Below are 19824 nucleotides of genomic sequence, written 5' to 3' on the forward strand. Positions count from 1 at the left end.
AGGCACTTTGTACCGTATCAATCCACCTATATCTTGATCTTCCTCTGGGTCGTATTCCTGCCAACCTGACAGCGAACACTTGTTTTGCTAATCTTTCCTCGCCCATTCTGTTTAAGTGACCATACCACCTGAGATTAGCTCTGCTAACGCATTCCTGGATGCTGACAATATCAAGTTCTTTCCTAATATCCTCTTTTTAATATGATATTGCCATTGATGCCATCTGTTCACGCCTATAATCTTTCTCAGGACTCTCATATCTGCGGTGTCTAGTCTTTGGTCAAGAGTTTTACTTCTGACCCAGATCTCAGATCCATAAGTTAAAACTGGGTTGAACACTGTCTTGTATACAGCTAATTTAGTGTTGCGACTAATTTCTCTCTTATTCCATATGAATTTATTCAATTGACTTCCTACCATACCAGCTTTGTTGATTCTGTTGTTTATTTCCATATTTAATTTACCATCTTCAGTAAAAATCATGCCTAAGTAGATGAAATGTTTTACTTGTTCCACAGGTTCCCCGTTCATAACACAGTTGACATTTTCAACAATTCTACTTATTTTCATTGTCTTTGTCTTTTTAATGCTGACCTTCATACCATATCTATTACAACAGTTATTCAATTTAGTCAGGGAATTTTGCAAACTTGTAGTAGATTTATTTAGAAGTATAACATCGTCCGCATAAAGCAAAGAGCTGACATTAACATCTCCAATTCTGATATCATGTTTAATACCACTTCCCTTCATAATGTTATCCATGTAGATAATGAATAACACAGGGGATAATGTACATCCTTGTCTCACACCAGATTTAACATTAAACCATCTTCCTGTACTTCCTTCAATTCTAACTGCTGACTTACAACTCAAATAAAGACTAAGTATTGCTTGATATAATGACCCATTGACACCATATAACTGTAGCGTATTGAATAGCTTCTCTCTTGGCATCTTGTCGTATGCCTTTTCCAGATCAACAAAACTTAAATACAGATGTTTGTTATATTCCCATGCTTTCTCAACTATTTGTCGTAAAGTGAAGATCTGATCCTGACAGCCTCTATTTGGCCTGAATCCAGCTTGTTCTTCACCAAGCTTTTCTTCCACAATTCTTCTCAACCGTTTCTCAAGCATACTTGCATAGATCTTGCCAGGAACACTCAATAGTGAAATACCTCTGTAATTCTCACATTCAGTTTTTATTTCCCTTTTTATATATGGGTACTATTAGAGCTCTACTCCAATCATCAGGAATTCGTCCCTCTGTCCAAGCTTTCTGAACTGTGCAGTGCAACCACTGTAAGACTTTTATACCACCATACTTCAGCATTTCTGGTCGAATATCATCTACTCCTGCTGCCTTTCCACATTTCAAGCCTTTGATGGCTTTTTCTACTTCAAGTATGGATATGTATTCCTGACTATATGCCTGTTGAGTGTTTTTTACCACTGTGCTGTCACTGCTTGTTTCATTTAGCAATTTTTCAAAGTAATTACTCCATACTTCAAGGATATTTTTTTCTCCTGTTTTCATGTCACCTTTATCATCTCTAACTCCTTTTACAGCACTCTTTCCTAGCTTCTTTAACAACCTCCAGAATATCTTACCGCCTTCGCCTTCTTGATATTTATTTTCTATGTTCTTGCCAAAGTCCTCCCATGACTTTTGTTTAGCTAGTTTTTCACAGTGTTTCGCTTTCTTACATTTGTCTCTGTATTCCCTAAGAGTAAAAGCTGACTTATTTGCCAGGAACTTTTGATATGCTTTCTTCTATCCTTGCAAACTACCTCACCACATGCCTGGCTGAATCAATCAGGGTTTTCTTCAAGGCTTGCCAGTGAATCTCCAAGGTTTGGTTCCTGTTCTCAAACTCTTTCATTTTTTTCAATAATCTTTGTGTATTTTTAGTCACATCTGAGAGCTGCTCAACTTTTATTCGCTTTAAAACTTTCTTACGTGTCATTCTTTTTAATATGAAATTCAATTTTATCCTGCTCAAGACTAAATAGTTATCGCTTCCAGTTTCCAATCCTCTGTACACTCTGGTGTCCTGCAGCAGGGAGAAAACATCACTATCAACAATAACATAGTCAATGAGACTTTTCTTATTCCTTGCCTCTTCTCTCCATGTGAATTTGTGCACATTTTTATGTAGGAACATGGTGTTAGTAATAACCAGTCCATGTCCTGAGGAGAAATCCAACAAATATTTGCCATTGTTATTAGCTTTGCTCTTTTCTCCAAATTTTCCCAAAATATTTTTGTATGTCTGACAATCATTTTCTACTCTGTTATTTAGATCCCCAACAAGGACCAACTTTTCCTTTTTCATTGTGTCAGTTGCTTTTTCTAAAGCATCAAAAAATTCCTCCACTTCTACATTAGTAGAACCTTCTGTGGAACCATAGGCACAAATAAGTCTCATTGTCCAGTTCCCCATTCTGATATTTGCCCACATCACTCTACTTGAGACTGCCTGCCATTTGAGAAGATTAGCCTCGTATTTTGTGTTGAATACTATGACTACTGCTTCTTTTCCTTGATTGTCATTGCCTGAATATAACATTTTGTGTTTATTGCTCAGAAAGATCTCACCAGCTTTTGTCTTTTTTGTTTCAGTCACCCCTATTATGTCATTCTGGTACTTATCTAATTCTTCAGCTAGCTCCAGTTCTTTGCCATTCAGGCTTCTTATGTTGATAGTACCGATCTTTAACTCTGGCGATATTGAGTTGGGGTGTGCTTTCAGATTTCAGATTTTTTCCAGATTTGATTGATTTTTTTTTAGATGGCGCAATCTTGTGCCAACATCACAAACAGATAAGCCACATTTCACAGAAATATATAAAAGGGGGTGTTCAGAAAATAATGAAGCCCATTTTGATAGTTCTCCTGACAAAAAAAAAGTGATGAGATGTTTTTAAATGGGGGGGGAACATAAATTGGGCTAAAAAAATAATATATTTTGAATGCATTTAGAACAATTCTGAAAATTCACACACAAAACAAACAGAAGATACTCTTTAATCTGAATTCATACAGTGTTTCTCAACATATGGTCAAGGTAGTTTCTCTCAGATACCTGAGAGAAACTACTGCATATCATGTAAGAAATGCAAAAAACTAGCCCAGGCTTCTGATTCAGAAGCCTTTGCTAGTTTTGAGTCATCACCCTCTTGTTGTACGCCCTGTTATTCGGTATTGTTCTGGGATATTGATGCAATAAGGATGAGTTCGTAGTTAGACTTATCTGACCAAAAACAGAATTTTCTGTTGGCTTTAAACAAAAATAATGGTACCAGATGATGAAATTATAATACAAGCCACAAGAGCAGGGAATTCTGTAAACTAGATCCAGAATAAGAAAGAGGAGGAAAATTGTCTTTTGGAATGATAAGGAAGGCATTTAGTTTACAATGTAGATGGAAAGAAACTTGTAGGTCAAAGAAATCTTGCTATTTTTCTAAATTCTTTAACATACGAAACACAAATTCTGGAAACTTCTCCTTGAGGAGGGTTGGGATGAACACTATAATTATTATTTTATTGATTTTTTTTTTTTATTATTATTATAACCATTAGAAATAAAGATGGCTCTGATAATAGACAGCTCTTTGTTTAGAAGAGAATTGGTTGAACGTATTTTATGAGCTCTGGCAACTAGAGATTTGACTATACCATATTTCTGACAAGAGTGATGATTGAGTTAAAATCAATGTATTTGCCAGTATGAGTTATCACCAGTATTGGCAGTCTACAGTTCTCAGTATATAGAAAACCATTTGGTTGACAGAATGAGAATGTTCACAAAAGAAAGACTGTTATCATCTATTCCTAGGAGGAATTTGATTCTTGGGTTTACTGAATTAATTTTCTCAAGAAATATTCATGAAGATTGGACAATGAGGAGTTCCATACAACAAAAGCATCATCAATGTATTTGTTCCAAATCAGTGGTCTAGATCATGGTTGTCCAACTTTTTTGCTTGCCTGGGCCACATTGAGTGAAGAGTCTTAGGCCACATATAAAATGTGTAATGTAGTTAATGTATATAAGTAACAAAACTTTATTTTTAAAATTTTTTTATTATAACATTAAAAAAAAAAAGAGGGCAGCATAAACACAAAACTAGTCAGATATTTGGTCTTGTTTACGTGAAACCAATGCATCAATGTCTGGTTCAATGGAAGTGGTTGCAATTCGTAGTGAGCTCTCAAGGTTCTTCTCAGAAATTTTTGATCTAAATTTACTCTTTGTATGCTTCATTCTTGAAAATAGTTCTTCACAAATGTACATACTACCAAAAAGGGATGGCATGAATAAAGCATGATTGTGAAGCAAAGGATATTTTTCTCTGGGAAGATAGGTCTTATAAAAATCTAGCAAAGAGACATGATAAAATTTTTCTTTGAGTTGAATATCTGATTGCAACTCTATACATTCCATTTGAAAATTCAAAGGTAATGTATTTATGTCATGAAAATGGAGTCACAAATATACTGGGGCATAGGGCTGACCACCTTATTCTGTGAACGGTTTGAGCTCCATTGATTAATAAACCCTCGACACCGTAAGGTAAAATAGGGTAAAAGGATGATGATACGAGATTCATTTTTAAGGCTTTCATGCATAAATTTTCTTGATGTGCGATGCAGTGATATTTCATCAAATGTGAGTTGCTGGCAGCAATTGCATCATTTTCTATTAACTTTAAAAGTCCAGCTTTTTTACCAACAATTGCCAGGGCACCATCAGTAGCTACAGATATGTTAGTAAAGGTTAATGAAAATCGCTTCAATGTAATTTTTACTGCTTCGTATAAATCAAGAGATTTAGTTGTCTTTTAATGGCACCAAAGAAGCCATTTCTTCAGTAACATTAGATTCGTTACCAATACATCTAATAAAAATGGCGAGTTGAGCTTTATCTGTAGCATCACTGCTTTCATCTATTGCCAAAGCATAAAATTTGAAATTGGCAGCTTTACTCTTCAAATCTCTTTCGATAGATTTCCCTATTTCTTCAATTCACCTGGCTATAGTTTTGTGAGACAAACTGATTTTAGAAAAATTTCATTTTTTTTTTTAATCAGGACAAATTATATCTGCAATGCTTTCCATACATTGGTTAATAAACTCACCATCAGTAAATGGTTTTGATTTTTTTTTTGCAAGTTGGACTTTCTACCACATAACTAACTTTTATAATAGAATCTGTTTGAGTTATTACTTCCTTAAAAAAACTTTGTTGAGAAGACAGACTTTCTTTCAGTTCCTCTATTTTGTCTTTACAAAACATTCCTTGCTATACATTGAATTTGGCAGTATGTTTTTTTCAAATTAAAATCTTTGAAAACTGACAAGATTTCCAAAAAATCAAGCATAGTGCCTTGTTATTTTTCTTGGCAAAAAAGTGCTCATTTGTCTATTTTTTATTGAACACTTCCTTCATCCAATATTTTGTTCTGCTTTCTTATGAGATTACGTTGAATGCATGCTATGGTAAAAAAAAAAAATTAATAACTTACTAAATTATTTCATGAAATAACACAATAAATATAATTTCTTCTTCACATTATTTTTTCATTTTTGATGTTTAGTAATACATATAACATCTACCATATAAGACAATATTGATGTAGGTACTGACAGACATATGCTTCATCTTGTAAACAGACTACGTAAACTTACGGTATCGACAAATACGATACAGAACTGTAAATACATTTTCATATCCTTATGATTATCTTTAATAACATTTTCTTTTCTCTAGCTTACTTTATTGTAAGAATAGTATATATACGTACATACCATATAAAATATGTGTTAATCGACTGTTCAACTTCTGATCAACAGCAGTCTATTAGTTAAGTTTTTGGGGAGTCAAAAGTTATACATAGATTTTCGAACAATGCAGAGGGTCAGCACCCTTAACCCCCGCGTTGTTCGAGGATCAATTGTACTTTATTACAAAAGTATGATAAGCGAAGTAATAGTTTCATTTATATGTTATCCATTATAGCCATCAACTTGCAAAGTCCAGTGGATGGGGAACCATGGTATCTCATCGTAGTGGTGAAACTGAAGATACTATAATTGCAGATCTAGTTGTTGGTCTTTGCACAGGACAAATCAAGACTGGTGCTCCATGCCGATCTGAGCGTCTAGCAAAATACAACCAAATCCTCCGCATCGAAGAAGAATTGGGCTCCAAGGCAAAATTTGCTGGCAAAAATTTCAGGCATCCAGTATAAATGTATTTATAAATTAGTGTTCCTTCAAGCAATCACTCGGTGCCCTTTCAAACATTTTTTTTTATTATTATTATTGTTCTTATCACTATTAAAATGTGAGCATTGTCATTCAGATTCATAGTTACAGGTATTGTTATTGCTGTAAAAATTTCCTATTGTCAATTAGTTAGAATAAATGCAACAAATGGAAAGCAACTAAAAGAGTGTTAAATTGGCCAGCTTAATTCTTCCTTTTTCTTGAATGAGTGTAATTACCTGGTGACTTCTGTTTATCTGATTTGTCTTTCCTGTGAGTAAAGGACTGTTGTGCACTAGACTTGGGTTTATTTTTTTTAGATATATATTACTACAGGTGGTCACTATGGCTAAACACAAAAGACTTGCATAATTAAAATAATTTTAAATAGTTTCATTTTGGAAAAAAAAAAAAATTTTAGGACTTTATTCTATTATAATGCGGAGACCACAATATGTTGCTTAGTAGAAAGTAATTATATAAATAACTGTTACCTGTTGTAACAGAGTAATCTTCACTTGCACAACATTCAGATGAGATGTTACTGATCTGTCAGTTGTGTTGAGAAATCTGTTTCTTGGTTATTTATAATTGAATGTACAGTTAACATAGTGCTGTTTTCAGGAATCACATGTTATCCTATCATACTCAAGGACTGCTTAACTGACAGTTTGATTATTTGAAGATCATATAATTGTGAGATACTGGATACAAATCCAGTGCATGTTTCCTGATAACGGCCAGTCTCATATAAATGCTTTGATGAAGGAAGGACAACATACATAAAAGTTTGGTTGTTATAACAACCCTCTTGGATTTAGATTTGATTGTTATGAAACCTGGTACTTAATCACCTAGAGAACGTTTTTGCAAAATATGCAATAACATTCTTTAGATCTGTAAAGCTACCATCAATTTTACAGTTTAAAACTAAAATTTAAATGATTTTTTCTAAAGATTAACAACTTTTAAATTATGCAACTAGAGCATTACCGTTGCACATATGGACAAACTTATCCTAATGCATTCTTGCAAAATAACTTAAAATGGAAACTATAGCTAAATCCATCTCAGGTAATACAGACTTTAAACAGTAAATTCAATAAATTAAAGATACCAAGAAATTATATTCTTGGTTTAATCCTTTATCCAAGTGTAGGCAAACAAAGTTTGTGCCTGAAGTATTTTCAGGACTGGGACAACTCGTATATAGAAGTTAATGACTTCACATCACTTGCCTTAGTATCCCATAATGCAAAGCACATCCCCTTGCAGACATGTATTATGGGAAGGTCACTACCCAGACCGGTTTCAACCTTTATTGAGGTCTCATCAGTGGGAGCCAGACCCAGAGGTGATACTAAGGTTGAAATAATAATAATGAAGTAGTAATAATAACGTGTGACATCTTTTGGCTACACGTATATGAAAATATGACTTCTGACTCAATAACGGTTGAAACCAGTCTGGGTAGTGACCTTTCTCATAACACATAGCATTATACATGTTCGTATGCAATGTGCTTTGCATTATGGGATACTAAGGCAAGTGATGTGAAATCATCAGCGTCTATATGCGAGTTGCCCCCAGTCCTGAAAATACTTCAGGTACAAACTTTGTTTGCTTATACTTGGATAAAGGATTAAACCAAGTACAGCCCTCAGTTCAGTTCCTGAAAAAATGGCGTAAAACGAACCCAATTTTAATGGGAGGTATGAAGTTATGTTCCGCGCAGTCAAAAAATATGCACATGAAGTATGTGTGACATTATTATATTTAAAGCTTTGATAATACATACATATATATTTGTTAAAATAAAATTATTAATAACAAAAACAAAACAAAAAATATGAAACTTCAAAAAGATATCACATATTTCTATATTGAAGTTCCTGGTTTCAGATCACCTGCATTTTTTTTTTTTTTTTTTTTTTAAAGTACCCAGTGTTAACTGCCAAGAATTTCTTTTTCTTTCTTTAAGGAGTTCAGTACAAGGTTGAATAGATGCGATTGCACTCCTTTTTACGTTCGCACTCCGTTCCCAATCGTCCGTTTTGCAGAGTTCATCAGTCAACATCTTTATGCTTGCAAGGATACGCTGTAAATCAGCTGTTTTCATATCTCTCAGAGGACCTTCATTTTCTTTCTCCTCCTTTGGATGTTGACTTAATTGTTCAGCTAATTCTTTTAAGCATTGGAAAACGGTTTATCATGGCTTTCTAAGGCTTCTGTCACATCTTCAGCTGTAATATCGTACAATCCCAACTCTCACACAAGCTTGGTAACATCTTCAATAACATTCTCCTCTTGCTCTAATTCCTCAAAGTCGTGCATAAATGCCAGAAGAAGTTTTCACCATGCTCCTTTTAAACACTGCTGACACATGTCCAAGACTCTTACAATTTCCATAAATGTTATACGGAGGTAATAGGTTTTGAAGATTGATATAATCCCCTGATCCATCGGTTGCAAAAGTGATGTTGTGTTTGGGGGCTTGTAAACAACCTTGACATCCAATGGTGTTCTTACTTCAGCAAGGTTTTGAGGATGTCCAGGGGCATTATCCAAGAGAAGCAATGCCTTGGCTGGCAAATCATTTTCTTTACAGAAGCGAAGCACGGTAGGACAAAAATAATTTGTGTACCAATCTATAAAAACGTCTTGTGTAACCCAAGCTTTCTTGTTCCATTTCTAATAGACTGACAGCATGGCTTTTAGAGCCTTGAAGGCACGTGGTGTCTGTGAATTGTACACCAACATTGGTTTAAGCTTCAAAGTTCCGAAGACATTTATCCAACAAAAGCGTGTATCTTTTGCAGCTTTTTGGAGCGGAACGTTCTTCACAGGAAATGAAGGTGTGTGATGGGAATTTTTTCCAGTAGAGCCCAGTCTCATCAACATTAAAAATGAGATTAGGAAGATAACTTCCTTGTTCTACACAGTCTTGAAATTCTTGAGGAAAAGCAGCTGCTACCGCAACATCTGCACTTGCCACCTCACCACATAATTTGACACCGTGGCACTTACTTCAAGACTTAAATCTCATGAACCAACCTTTGCTTCCTAAAAATGTTTCTTCGCCTCCATCTGTCTTTTTAAGATCCTCAAAAATTGTTTTTGCTTTTTCAGTTATAACAGCCTGTGTCAGGGGAATGTTTTTCTGATTCCAGTCATCCACCCATAATGATAATTTTTTCATGAAGTTTATCCCATTTAACGTACATGTTTTGCATTTAGTGCTGCTGTAGATTGTTGCACAGACTGATTTATTCTATCTGCATTTTTTCATAATTGTAACAGTCGATGGAGGTAAGTTCATACTTATACAGACATTAGCACCTGTCTGCCCATCTTCCATTCTTCGAATCACCTCTGTTTTCTTTTCAAATTTGATTTCCATGCCGCCTTAACACCAAGCTCTGCTAATTTTTCTGCACTTCTATTATCAGACATGGTATGTAATTACGTACTTTATCAATTTAAATATTGTATGTAAGGTAAGTGATATAAGGTTATTAGCCTCTAAATACAAGTAGCTTAGACGTGAATATATTTTATGCACATAACATTGTTTTGTTTCCTTGTGAAACGGACACTTTGTTTCCTTGTGAAAATGGGTTTGATTTCAAATATCAAACCCATTTTTCTCTATCACATCAGGTTTTTCCTCTATGGCATTTTCTTTTTGCTAATTTGTAAGTTTTTGATAGTTTTAAGGAGGCAGTACTATTTAGAGGATCAAAAAAATCGATTTTTTTAATATTATTTTCTGAAAGTATGTACCTTTAAAAATCTGTTCCGAACTTTTTATCAAGAAATTCGAAAAATTCCCGAAGATATAGCCTATTATTCAAAGCGGTGCGCAGATCAGAATCGGAGCGCTCACCACTCTCGCTTGTTAGTAAACGAATAAAAGTGTAAGAACCTGCAACGGCACGTATTGGCGCTTTGAATGCGAGAGAGACCGATAATTAGATACATAACTACTTAACAATATTCATTAAAAATTACAAGAATATTTATAAAAAAATAACAATTTTACTTACACATGAGTTTCAGGGAATAAATTTTTGTTTGTAGCAATTTCTGCTGTGTTCTGTTTTGGCAATCCCTTTGAATACTCCAACAGTAGTCGGCCATCATGTCAGAATCCCATCTTCCTTGGTACCGATCTTCCATAGCTTTTAAGTCTTGATGAAATCTTTTGCCTTGTTCATCACTTACAGCACCTAAATTCTCGGGAAATCTACCAAGATGAGTGTATAGGAAATGAAGCTTTATGCTCATGTTGCAACCTTGGCGCTGGAAATTTTCAAGCATTGTTTCCACTAGATCTTTGTAATTGCACGCTTTTTTGTTTCCAAGAAAATTATTCGCAACCATCTTAAATGAAGTCCAGGCCTCTTTCTCAGTTTAGTTCATAGAGTTGATGAAATTTGGGTCTCATTAAAGTTCTAATTTGCGGTCCATCAAATACACCGGCTTTAATTTTTTCATAACTAAGTCGTGGAAATTTTTCACATGTATTGGAAACAGTCACCTTGTAAATCTAAAGCTTTAACATACTGCTTCATAAGACCTAGTTTGATGTGTAGAGGTGGAAAAATGATTTTTTTCTCTGTCGATTAAAGGTTGATTTATAATATTGTGTTCTCCAACATTTAAGGATATTCTAAGAGGCCAATGTTTCTGACGCCAGTGTTGGTTTCTAGCTCGACTGTCCCAGAAACATAGAAAACATGGAAACTTTGTATATCCTCTTTGAAAGCCAAGTAAAAAGTTCACCATTTTAAGATCCCCACAGATGATCCAGTTATGGTCTGTATATTTTAATAACTTCAGAATCTTTTTAATGTCCTCATATGTTTCCTTTAAGTGGACTGAATAGCCAATAGGAATTGAGCCATATACATTTCCATTGTGTAGTAAGACACACTTGAGACTTCTGCTTGAACTGTCGATAAATAAACGCCACGCATTTGGATGATATTGTACAACACTCATTTCAGTTAGTAAACTTGACACATTGTTACAGTAAACAAACCCACACTCGTGTTTAAAATATTGTACAAGATTACTTTCCCTGCTACGATAAAAAGTTATCTTCGTATCTTACTCCAGTAAGTTTTTTTTTTTTTTAATCTTGAAGCTAACAATTCCGATGATTCCTTTGATAGGCCCAAATATCCTACTAAGTGATTCAATTCCGCTTGAGTAAAACGTTGCGGTCCAGAACTAGAAATAAAATTTTCATTGTCTAAATCAACATCCGGGTCTTGCTCCTCAAGAACATCTGGCATATCCCGATCATGCTCGTTCTCAAATAAAGGAAGTCCTTTATAAATTGGTACGGCTATTTCATTGGAATGAGCAACTGGCGAATGGCTGAGTCGAGATTTGGATACACAATTTTTTTCTTATTCTTCTTCTTATAACCAGAAGTCTGAACTAAACAAAAATAGCAATCATCTACGTGATTTTTCGGTTTACGCCAAATCATCAGAATGCCGGAAGCTAATTTTTTGGCGTTTTCCCTTGCTCCACTGTGGTAAATTTTCTACACATGACTGACACACTTTATTTGGAGCCCATAAATTGTCCTGATCTGCAAGTTTTACGTCAAAGTGTGCAAAGTACACTTTCTTAATGAAATCAGTGATATTTGTCCTTTGACTGGGAACAGTAAAGCTGCCACAAATGTAGCAGAAGGAATCTACACTATTGACACATTTTCGAGTAGTAGACATGATGAATTTTCTTCACTGCCGACTAACATGCAATTAACAAGACAAAAAAAAAAAAAAACCAGAGCCTTTATTGAAACGTTATAAGCGCTCATCATACTTTCGCGATCGATTAACGATTGACTGATTTCGATCGTTCTTTGTCCGCTATGACGCATATAGCATTAATTTGTTTTAGGCAGTTGTCATCGCCTACTTTTCATCACCTAAATGTATTAGATCAGTTATCGGCCTCTCTCGCATTCAAAGCGCCAACACGTGCCGTTGCAGGTTCTTGCGCATTTATTCGTTTGCTAACAAGCGAGAGCGGTGAGCGCTCCGATTCTGATCTGCGCACCGCTTTGAATAATAGGCTATATCTTCCGGAATTTTTCGAATTTCTTGATAAAAAGTTAGGAACAGATTTTTAAAAGTACATACTTCCAGAAAATAATATTAAAAAATCGATTTTTTTTGATCCTCTAAATGGTACTGCCTCCTTAAAACTATCAAAAACTTACAAATTAGCATTAAGAAAATGCCATAGAGGAAAAACCTGATGTGATAGAGAAAAATGGGTTTGATATTTGAAATCAGCACACCCAAATTAGTAAAAAACAAGTGTCGGATCATAATCAGCAGAAATTTTTTTTTTTTTGTTGGCCACTCTTATCATACCTGGGCAACACACACACTATCTACTCTGAGTCTTCTTCCGTCCAACCTCAAGCACGAATCTTGATTCTCTTGCCACCCGATTCACGCTGCCTTTCAAGACAATCATCTCATCCACCTTTCACCCTGCTTAATTACCATAGCCACACTTTCTATCGTGCCGCCAAGCAAAAACTCCTCAGGCAATTCTATCTTGCTACCACAAATCAAGTCTCCATACATCACACCTCTTACCACTCTGTTCCTTCCTTGCTCACCTGCATCCCTCACACTCTCTCCTCTTCTGTATTTTCCTGTTGTCCTGTCATCTCTCCGTCCCTGGTTCCAGAACTCCCTTGCATTTTTCTCATTCCCACTCTTCTACTATTTCTATTCTATCATTCTCATAACTCTCTCTCTCACTCCTGTTCTGGTTTGCTTTGCATTCATCATTTCCAGTCGCTTAATCTCTTCTATCACACTTCTTAACTCATTCCTAAGACATTCGACCTCTTTCAACACATCTCTCTCTCTCTCCACTCTTGCTTGCCATTCATCCTCCCAACTAAGACCGTCTCCAAAAACTTCACAATGATTCAAACTTACCACACAAACCACACTTTTATTTTTTTTATTTACATTCTGCTCGTTATCCACACCCTCTATCATGTTACTTGTTCCTCTAGGTCGTTATTCCCCCTCCTTTGATGCAACACTCCCAAGGGCTGTTATACTAATCTCCAACTCACAAAGTTTTTCCCATTTCGTATATTTTCTGCATATATATCCACTCCCTTGTCTCTCACCTGCCACATATCCAACTGCTGGGATGCATACCACGAAATCCCGTAGTATACTATGCAAAATGTAGTCCTTAAATGGGGAGGAATTGGTGACAAGCCATTATTAAACTTCAGGTGCAGTGTACTGCCATCGTTCAAATATAATGCATGAAGAACTGAGCACTAAAAACTACTATGACTATACTAAAAATGTTACATTTTAAAGTACAGTTTCCCCAACTTCAAATTACCCACAGACTATACTTTATATTGTGTAATTTAAAGTAGAAAACTCTAATAAAAATAACGAAACTTATACTTTTCCTCACTTTTGCCTCTCAATGACTCCAACTCTGACCTCGCCCTCTCAGTAAGAATAAACCAGCAGCAAAATACAATAGAAACAAAAAAACTCCAACAATAACACTACTTAAGGACACCTGTATCAAACTGAAAAAAATGTAGCCCAATTTGTGATTAAAAGCCACACTATTATACACTGATTAAAAATACTTTTTTGAGCACAGCTGAAATCTACCACTATGTTTTCTCACGACTCTTGGGCCCTTCTTTTACATATACTAATTAATATAATTAAACTTAACCATAAAATATTTCATCTCATTGAAATCAGCATTTCTGTGGAGATAAAGGATTGACAGCATTGCACACCTTTGATTTTACATCCGTGTTATTATTACGTGACACCTCCAAGGAGTCCAGAGACTCATGCAGGGAGGGAACCTACTCTACAACTGTCTTCGCCACTCGATCCTCCAACTACAGCTAACCGCAACTACCATCATTATCTGCATCAGTGTTTCTCAAGGTAGTGCATACGCCCCACAGGGGGACACAATTAGAAAATGTACATGAACATATTTATATTATACTTTTTCAGAATTTGGCTGACTATTATGCTAAAGGGGGGGGGCATCAAAATCTTTGAGACGTTGAGGTGGGGCATGATCCAAAAAGGGTTGAGAAACACTGATCTATCAGCGGCATCTACTGCCCACCACCACTAGCATTTTCACAGACAATCAAACGTCGATGCCCACGGTGGAATTCGAACCCGCTGGAGAGCAGATATGCTAACCACTTGGCCAACTAGGTTGTCATATACATAAGTAACTTTTCTATTTCACAGTAACACCAGAACATTGCTTTCATTTGCTGCTGAACCACTTGTATATTCTTTTTGTATATTCATATGTGCTGTCCTTCAAAATTGTATTATTATTATACTATAATAATAATATAATATTATTATATTATCTCCATGGAGTCAGAAGACACATCATGGGAGATCCATTTATTCACACAATACCTAGCATACTTATCCTTAAACTCATTCACTAATGAAGCACCCACAACCACTTCTGGCAACCTATTTCAACATTTGCCATCCTCTAAGCATAAAGCCTAGTCCAAACATCTTAACTACACACTTCCATTTGTGGCCCCTTGTTATCTTTCTTCTTGTCATGTACTGAAATGTCTTCAGTGTCAGTCCTATAAAATCCCTCTAATAACTTAAAATGCTTCAATCATGTTTCTCTTTTCATCTATCAGCTTATTCTGGAAGCTCTAAAGAGTGCCAATATATTCTCATAGGGAGCATTCCATTTCCTGCCAAAATCTTTGTCACTTGCCTCTGGATCCTCTCCAAAAGTTCATCACCAGAGAATCCGAAGTTTAGATTTGCTGTGCAGTAGTCTCGATGTGGCTTTCTTAAAGCCGTATATAGAGAACAATAACTTCTCTATCCCTGCTTTAAGGATATTCTACAATTAATAACAAATATGTTTTGATTACCTTTGCAATGCAATATTATTATTACGAGAGACCTCTAGGAAGTCGGGGACTCATCAAGGGAGGCCATATACTACATGCTCCAGCTATCATACTTATTCTTGAATTCATTCACACTGCCTGCACACACACACAATATCCAATGGCAATCCATTCCAATCATGTACCACCCCATGAGAAAAATCTAGCCTTCTCCACTTCTTAGCAGCACTCATTCTCTAAATATGCCGCCTACGAGGGGTGTTGGATAAGTCCGTTTAAAGTCGAAGAGATGCCGCCACCAGTACATGTCGCGGTTATTTTTAGTGCTGGCAACTGTTGGAGGATCACATACTAAGTTTCAGTCAGATAGATCTATTACTCTGTGTTTTGCATTCATTTGAATTGATCAAGTACCATGATTTGTGAAAAACGGATGAGAAATAATTTCGTGTAGTGATTAAACTACTTTTTGAAAGGAAACCAAAGCTAAGATTGATAAACATTATGGTGAGTCTGCACCTTCCATTAGAACAGTTTATAAGTGGCTTTAGTAACTTTCAAAGTGGCCATATGAGCACAAGTGATGCTGAACGTTCTGGACGCCCTGTTGAGGTCACTACTCCAGAAATTATTGAAAAAATTCATGATATGGTGATAGATGATAGAAGAGTGAAGGCGTGTGAAATTGCTAAGGCTGTGGGCATCTCAAATGACCACGTACATAATATTTTACATGTGAGAAAACTATCCACAAAATGGGTGCCGCGTTTGCTCACACTGGATCAAACCGTCAACGTGTGATCTGTTGTAAAGACAACTTGAAGCTGTTTCAACGGAATCCAGAGGAATTTTTGCATCGTTTCCTAACAGAGGACGAAAGATGGATTCATAACTACAGCCTGACACCAAGGAACAGTTGAAATAATGGGTTGCAAGCAGGGAATCGGCACCAAAGAAAGTGAAAACCGTTCCTTCAGCAGGAAAGGTTATAGCCACCGTCTGGAATGCTCGTGGAATAATCTTCATAGACGTTTTGGAAAAGGGCAAAACAATTACCAGTGTGTATTATGCATCTTTGTGCATCTTTGCTGGATAATTTAAATAATGAAATAAAGAAAAAACGACCACACTTGGCGAAAAAAGATTCTTTTTGACCACGACACCGCACCCGCTCACTCTTCTGCAATTGACTGCAAAATTGTTTGATTTACGCTATGAAGTCCTTTCGCACCCCCCCCCTACTCTCCAGAATTGGATCCCTCTGACTACTATCTGTTTCCAAACATGCAAAAATGGCTGGCAGGAAAGAGATTTTCATCAAATGATGAGGTGATTGCCAAAAAAACTGCCTATTTTGAATAATTGGACAAATCATACATAAAAAAACTCGCGCATCGTTGGACTAAGTGTATAGACTTCAAAGGAGACTATGTTGAAAAATAAAAAATGTTTGTCCCAAAAAAATTGTTTTCCTCATTTTTGCATGGACTTATCGAACAACCCTTGTAAACTTCAGCTCCCGGTCCACAATCACACCCAAGTGACCGGCCTCACAGTTTACTGCAGTGCAGTTCAGTTCTGTTTATAGTACACAACTTCTGATCTCTTCCCAAAGTGAAGCACCTTATATAGCGTATCTGCTCTCCAAAAGGCTGCAGGTTTGAATCCCACCCTGGTCATGGATGCTTGTGATTGTGGAAAAACTAGTAGTAGTAGTGGTCGGCGGTAGATGGCATTGGCGGATTGAGTAGTGGAGACAGAGCTATAGAGGCAGGTACCCTCCCTCGATGAGTCTTTAGACTCCCTGTAGTAGGTGTCAAATAATAATAATAATACTTGGCCACATTAAACTGGTAGCCATTTACCTTTGCACATACTGCTAGTCTATTTAAGTCTTCCTGCAGGGTGTATACATTACCTTCCCTTACCATTGTTCTACCCAGTTTAGCATTGTCAGCAAAAAACTAAATATTTCTGTGTTATTGATATACATACTAAACAACAGAAGGCCAAGTATTGAGGCCTGTGATATACCACTTGGTCACCTTTGTTTTGGACTCAACTCCTCCATTAAACAGTCTTTGATATCCAATTTACGCAACAGAGTTCTGTTTGAAATCTTGTCAAATGCTTTAGTGAAGTTTAGCAATATCAGTGAGTAGTCAATTCCCTTATCCAACTTTGTCACTTGATTATACAAAGTAAGCAAATTACTAAGGCAAGACTTATTCTTCACAAAACTACGTTTTCCCATATAGAGTGTTATATTCGTATCCACCCAGTCGTGAATTCTTTCACCAATTTCTCCAATGCCTTAACCATCATATCTGAGATGTTGATTGGCTTAGAATTTGCTACTTCTATCATGGAGCATCCTTTATGCAATGGACTATTTTGCCCTCTTTCAACTACATTTGCACCTTCCCAGTGTAGAGGTTAAAAATAAACAGCTTGGTCGGAGGAGCTTATAATTCCCCTGCACATTCTTGTAATACATGGGCCAATATGCCATCTGATCCCATGGCTGTGCTAATATTGAAGTTCAGCAACATTTTAAATGCCTCCATTTCTTCAACCTCTTCTCCCATCAGTCAATGGCACATCTGGCATTGCAACGTCACCACGTAGAGGTACACATCTGCAAAGTGCTCACTGAGTAATCAACTATTTAGTTTGGTTCTGTTACTTCCCCACTATCAGTACTTTTAAAAGTCATTTCTCCTTTTATGTATATTAAATTCTATTAAATCCAGCATTATTTCAAAGCCAAATGTAGAAACTATCAGCTAACGCCTTTTTATTCCCGTATACGGGGAGTAGGCGAGGCCATTTAGCCCTATCTAACTTTGGAGACTGAGTGGGCAGTTCAATCTCCACTGGTACCAATCAGAGATAGATGGCCCAAGGGTATCACTAATTAAGCGGTACTCAGTGAAGAGAGATGGCTCAAATGTGCCGCCATCTCGTGGTCCCTAACACAATATATTTTTTAATATCTGAAATAATGTGGGTTCTACGGTCGATTTTCTTGAGTTTACAGGACGAAAAACCCGAGTTTCCGGGAGGAAAAACCTGCTTGCCCGTGCCAGAGATCGACTAACTCGGGAACCGGTCGAAAAAAGGCTTAGAAAAATTTCCTCTAGTCGCCGACTAGACTCGAAACCAAGTCTTCCTTCGTGCGGCCAAGCGCCGTGGTTGGCAAACGCCACATCCACTGAGCTATACGAAGTTTGACCAGATAGCTTACAGAAATACACTCACCAGCATTTACAAGTTACCCTAGTGCAGTCCATTTAATATATATTCACCTTTCATTGGTCCATTTTTGATAAAGTTTCACTGGCCTGACAGCTGTTTTGAACTGGTTGGTTCTCCTCAGAGACCAGGCAGACACCTCAAGAGAGCAAAAACTCTTGTTCAGTACTAACTGTTAACTTCTGTGGCAGATGGAATGAACCCTTGGCTCTTTATCCCCTTATCTCTATTTTACTTGAGGTTGAAGTTGTGTGGGTATTACACCTGCTCTGTGTGAGCTTTTGTGTTGGTTTTTACATTAAGATGGCTTTCGGTCTTCTGTTTGAAGTGGTCTGTTGGGCTGTAGTTTGATGTCTGTCTTAGCAATTGGTTCTGGTGGTTTTCTGTTGTTGTGAAGAATTTTTCTGCAACATTTTTCATGAGTGTATTGATGCTTAGTAGTTTAGAATCGCGATGAAGTTGAGTGTTTCTGATAAACCAAGGTGCATTTAGTGCCATTCTGAGTTGTTTGCAATTTTCTAATTTCTTTCTGTCATGTGTCCCCAGGCTGGTGAGGCATAGATTAGTTGGGGTCTTATTACTGTTTTGTATATGTATTTAGGAGTGGGTACAGCTGTGCCAATGATTTGGTTGGCCTTGGTGGTGACGTAGTCGGTGTAAGTCTTTAAATTTAGTTTTCTGTCCAGGTGTACTCCTAGGTATTTTGCTGTCGCCTGCCAGGGGATTATTTTCCCAAACATTTGAATGTTGCCTTCAGGTTCTGTTTTCCTTCTGCTGAATAATACTGCAGTACTTTTTGCTGGATTAATTGCTATTTGCCATTTCCTTTACCAGCTGGATTAATTGCTATTTACCATTTCCTTTCTAGGATGTTGATTGCGATTTGAAGTTTTTTGTTGCGAGTTTCGGTCTGAGGGATCTAGCTATGATGACTGTGTCATCGGCATAGAGTGCAGCGATGGTTGGTAATAGATTGGAAGGTCTGCCATGTATATGAAGAAGAGTAAAGGAGATAGCAGGGAGCCTTGGGGGATGCCGGCTCTCATTTTTCTTTCAGTGGATCTGATTCCTTCTATTTTAATTTTAAATTTTCTCTGACTTAAGTAAGATTTGATGAGTTGGATGAGCAGTGTTAGGATGCCTGCCTTGTGTAATTTGTACAGTAATCCGTAGTGCCAGATCTTGTCAAATGCCTGGGCAATGTCTAAGAAGATAGCTCCTGAGTGTTGGCGTCATTCGTATCCTTGAGTGATGTTCTATAACTCTGTAGATTTGATGGGTTGTTGAGTGGTCTTTTCTGAAGCCGAATTGTTCATCAGGTATTAAGTTGTTGGAT

General features: G+C 36.6%; 1 protein-coding gene across 2 annotated transcripts in view; it reads left to right on the forward strand.

The window, feature by feature from the left end:
- Positions 1–6577, forward strand: part of Eno (alpha-enolase) — a 114661-nt gene extending 108084 nt beyond the window's left edge. For both annotated transcript variants that reach the window (XM_090408049.1, XM_090408050.1), the window contains exon 9: positions 6030–6577. In XM_090408049.1, the coding sequence (XP_090264175.1) occupies positions 6030–6261 (232 nt within the window). In that variant the 3' untranslated portion in view covers positions 6262–6577. The remainder of the gene's footprint in view (positions 1–6029) is intronic.
- The last annotated feature ends 13247 nt before the right edge of the window (positions 6578–19824 follow it).

This window comes from Typopeltis vanoorti, chromosome 18, assembly GCF_054136105.1.
Source record: "Typopeltis vanoorti isolate ZY-2024b chromosome 18, IOZ_Tvanoo_1.0, whole genome shotgun sequence".
NCBI lineage: Eukaryota > Metazoa > Arthropoda > Arachnida > Uropygi > Thelyphonidae > Typopeltis > Typopeltis vanoorti.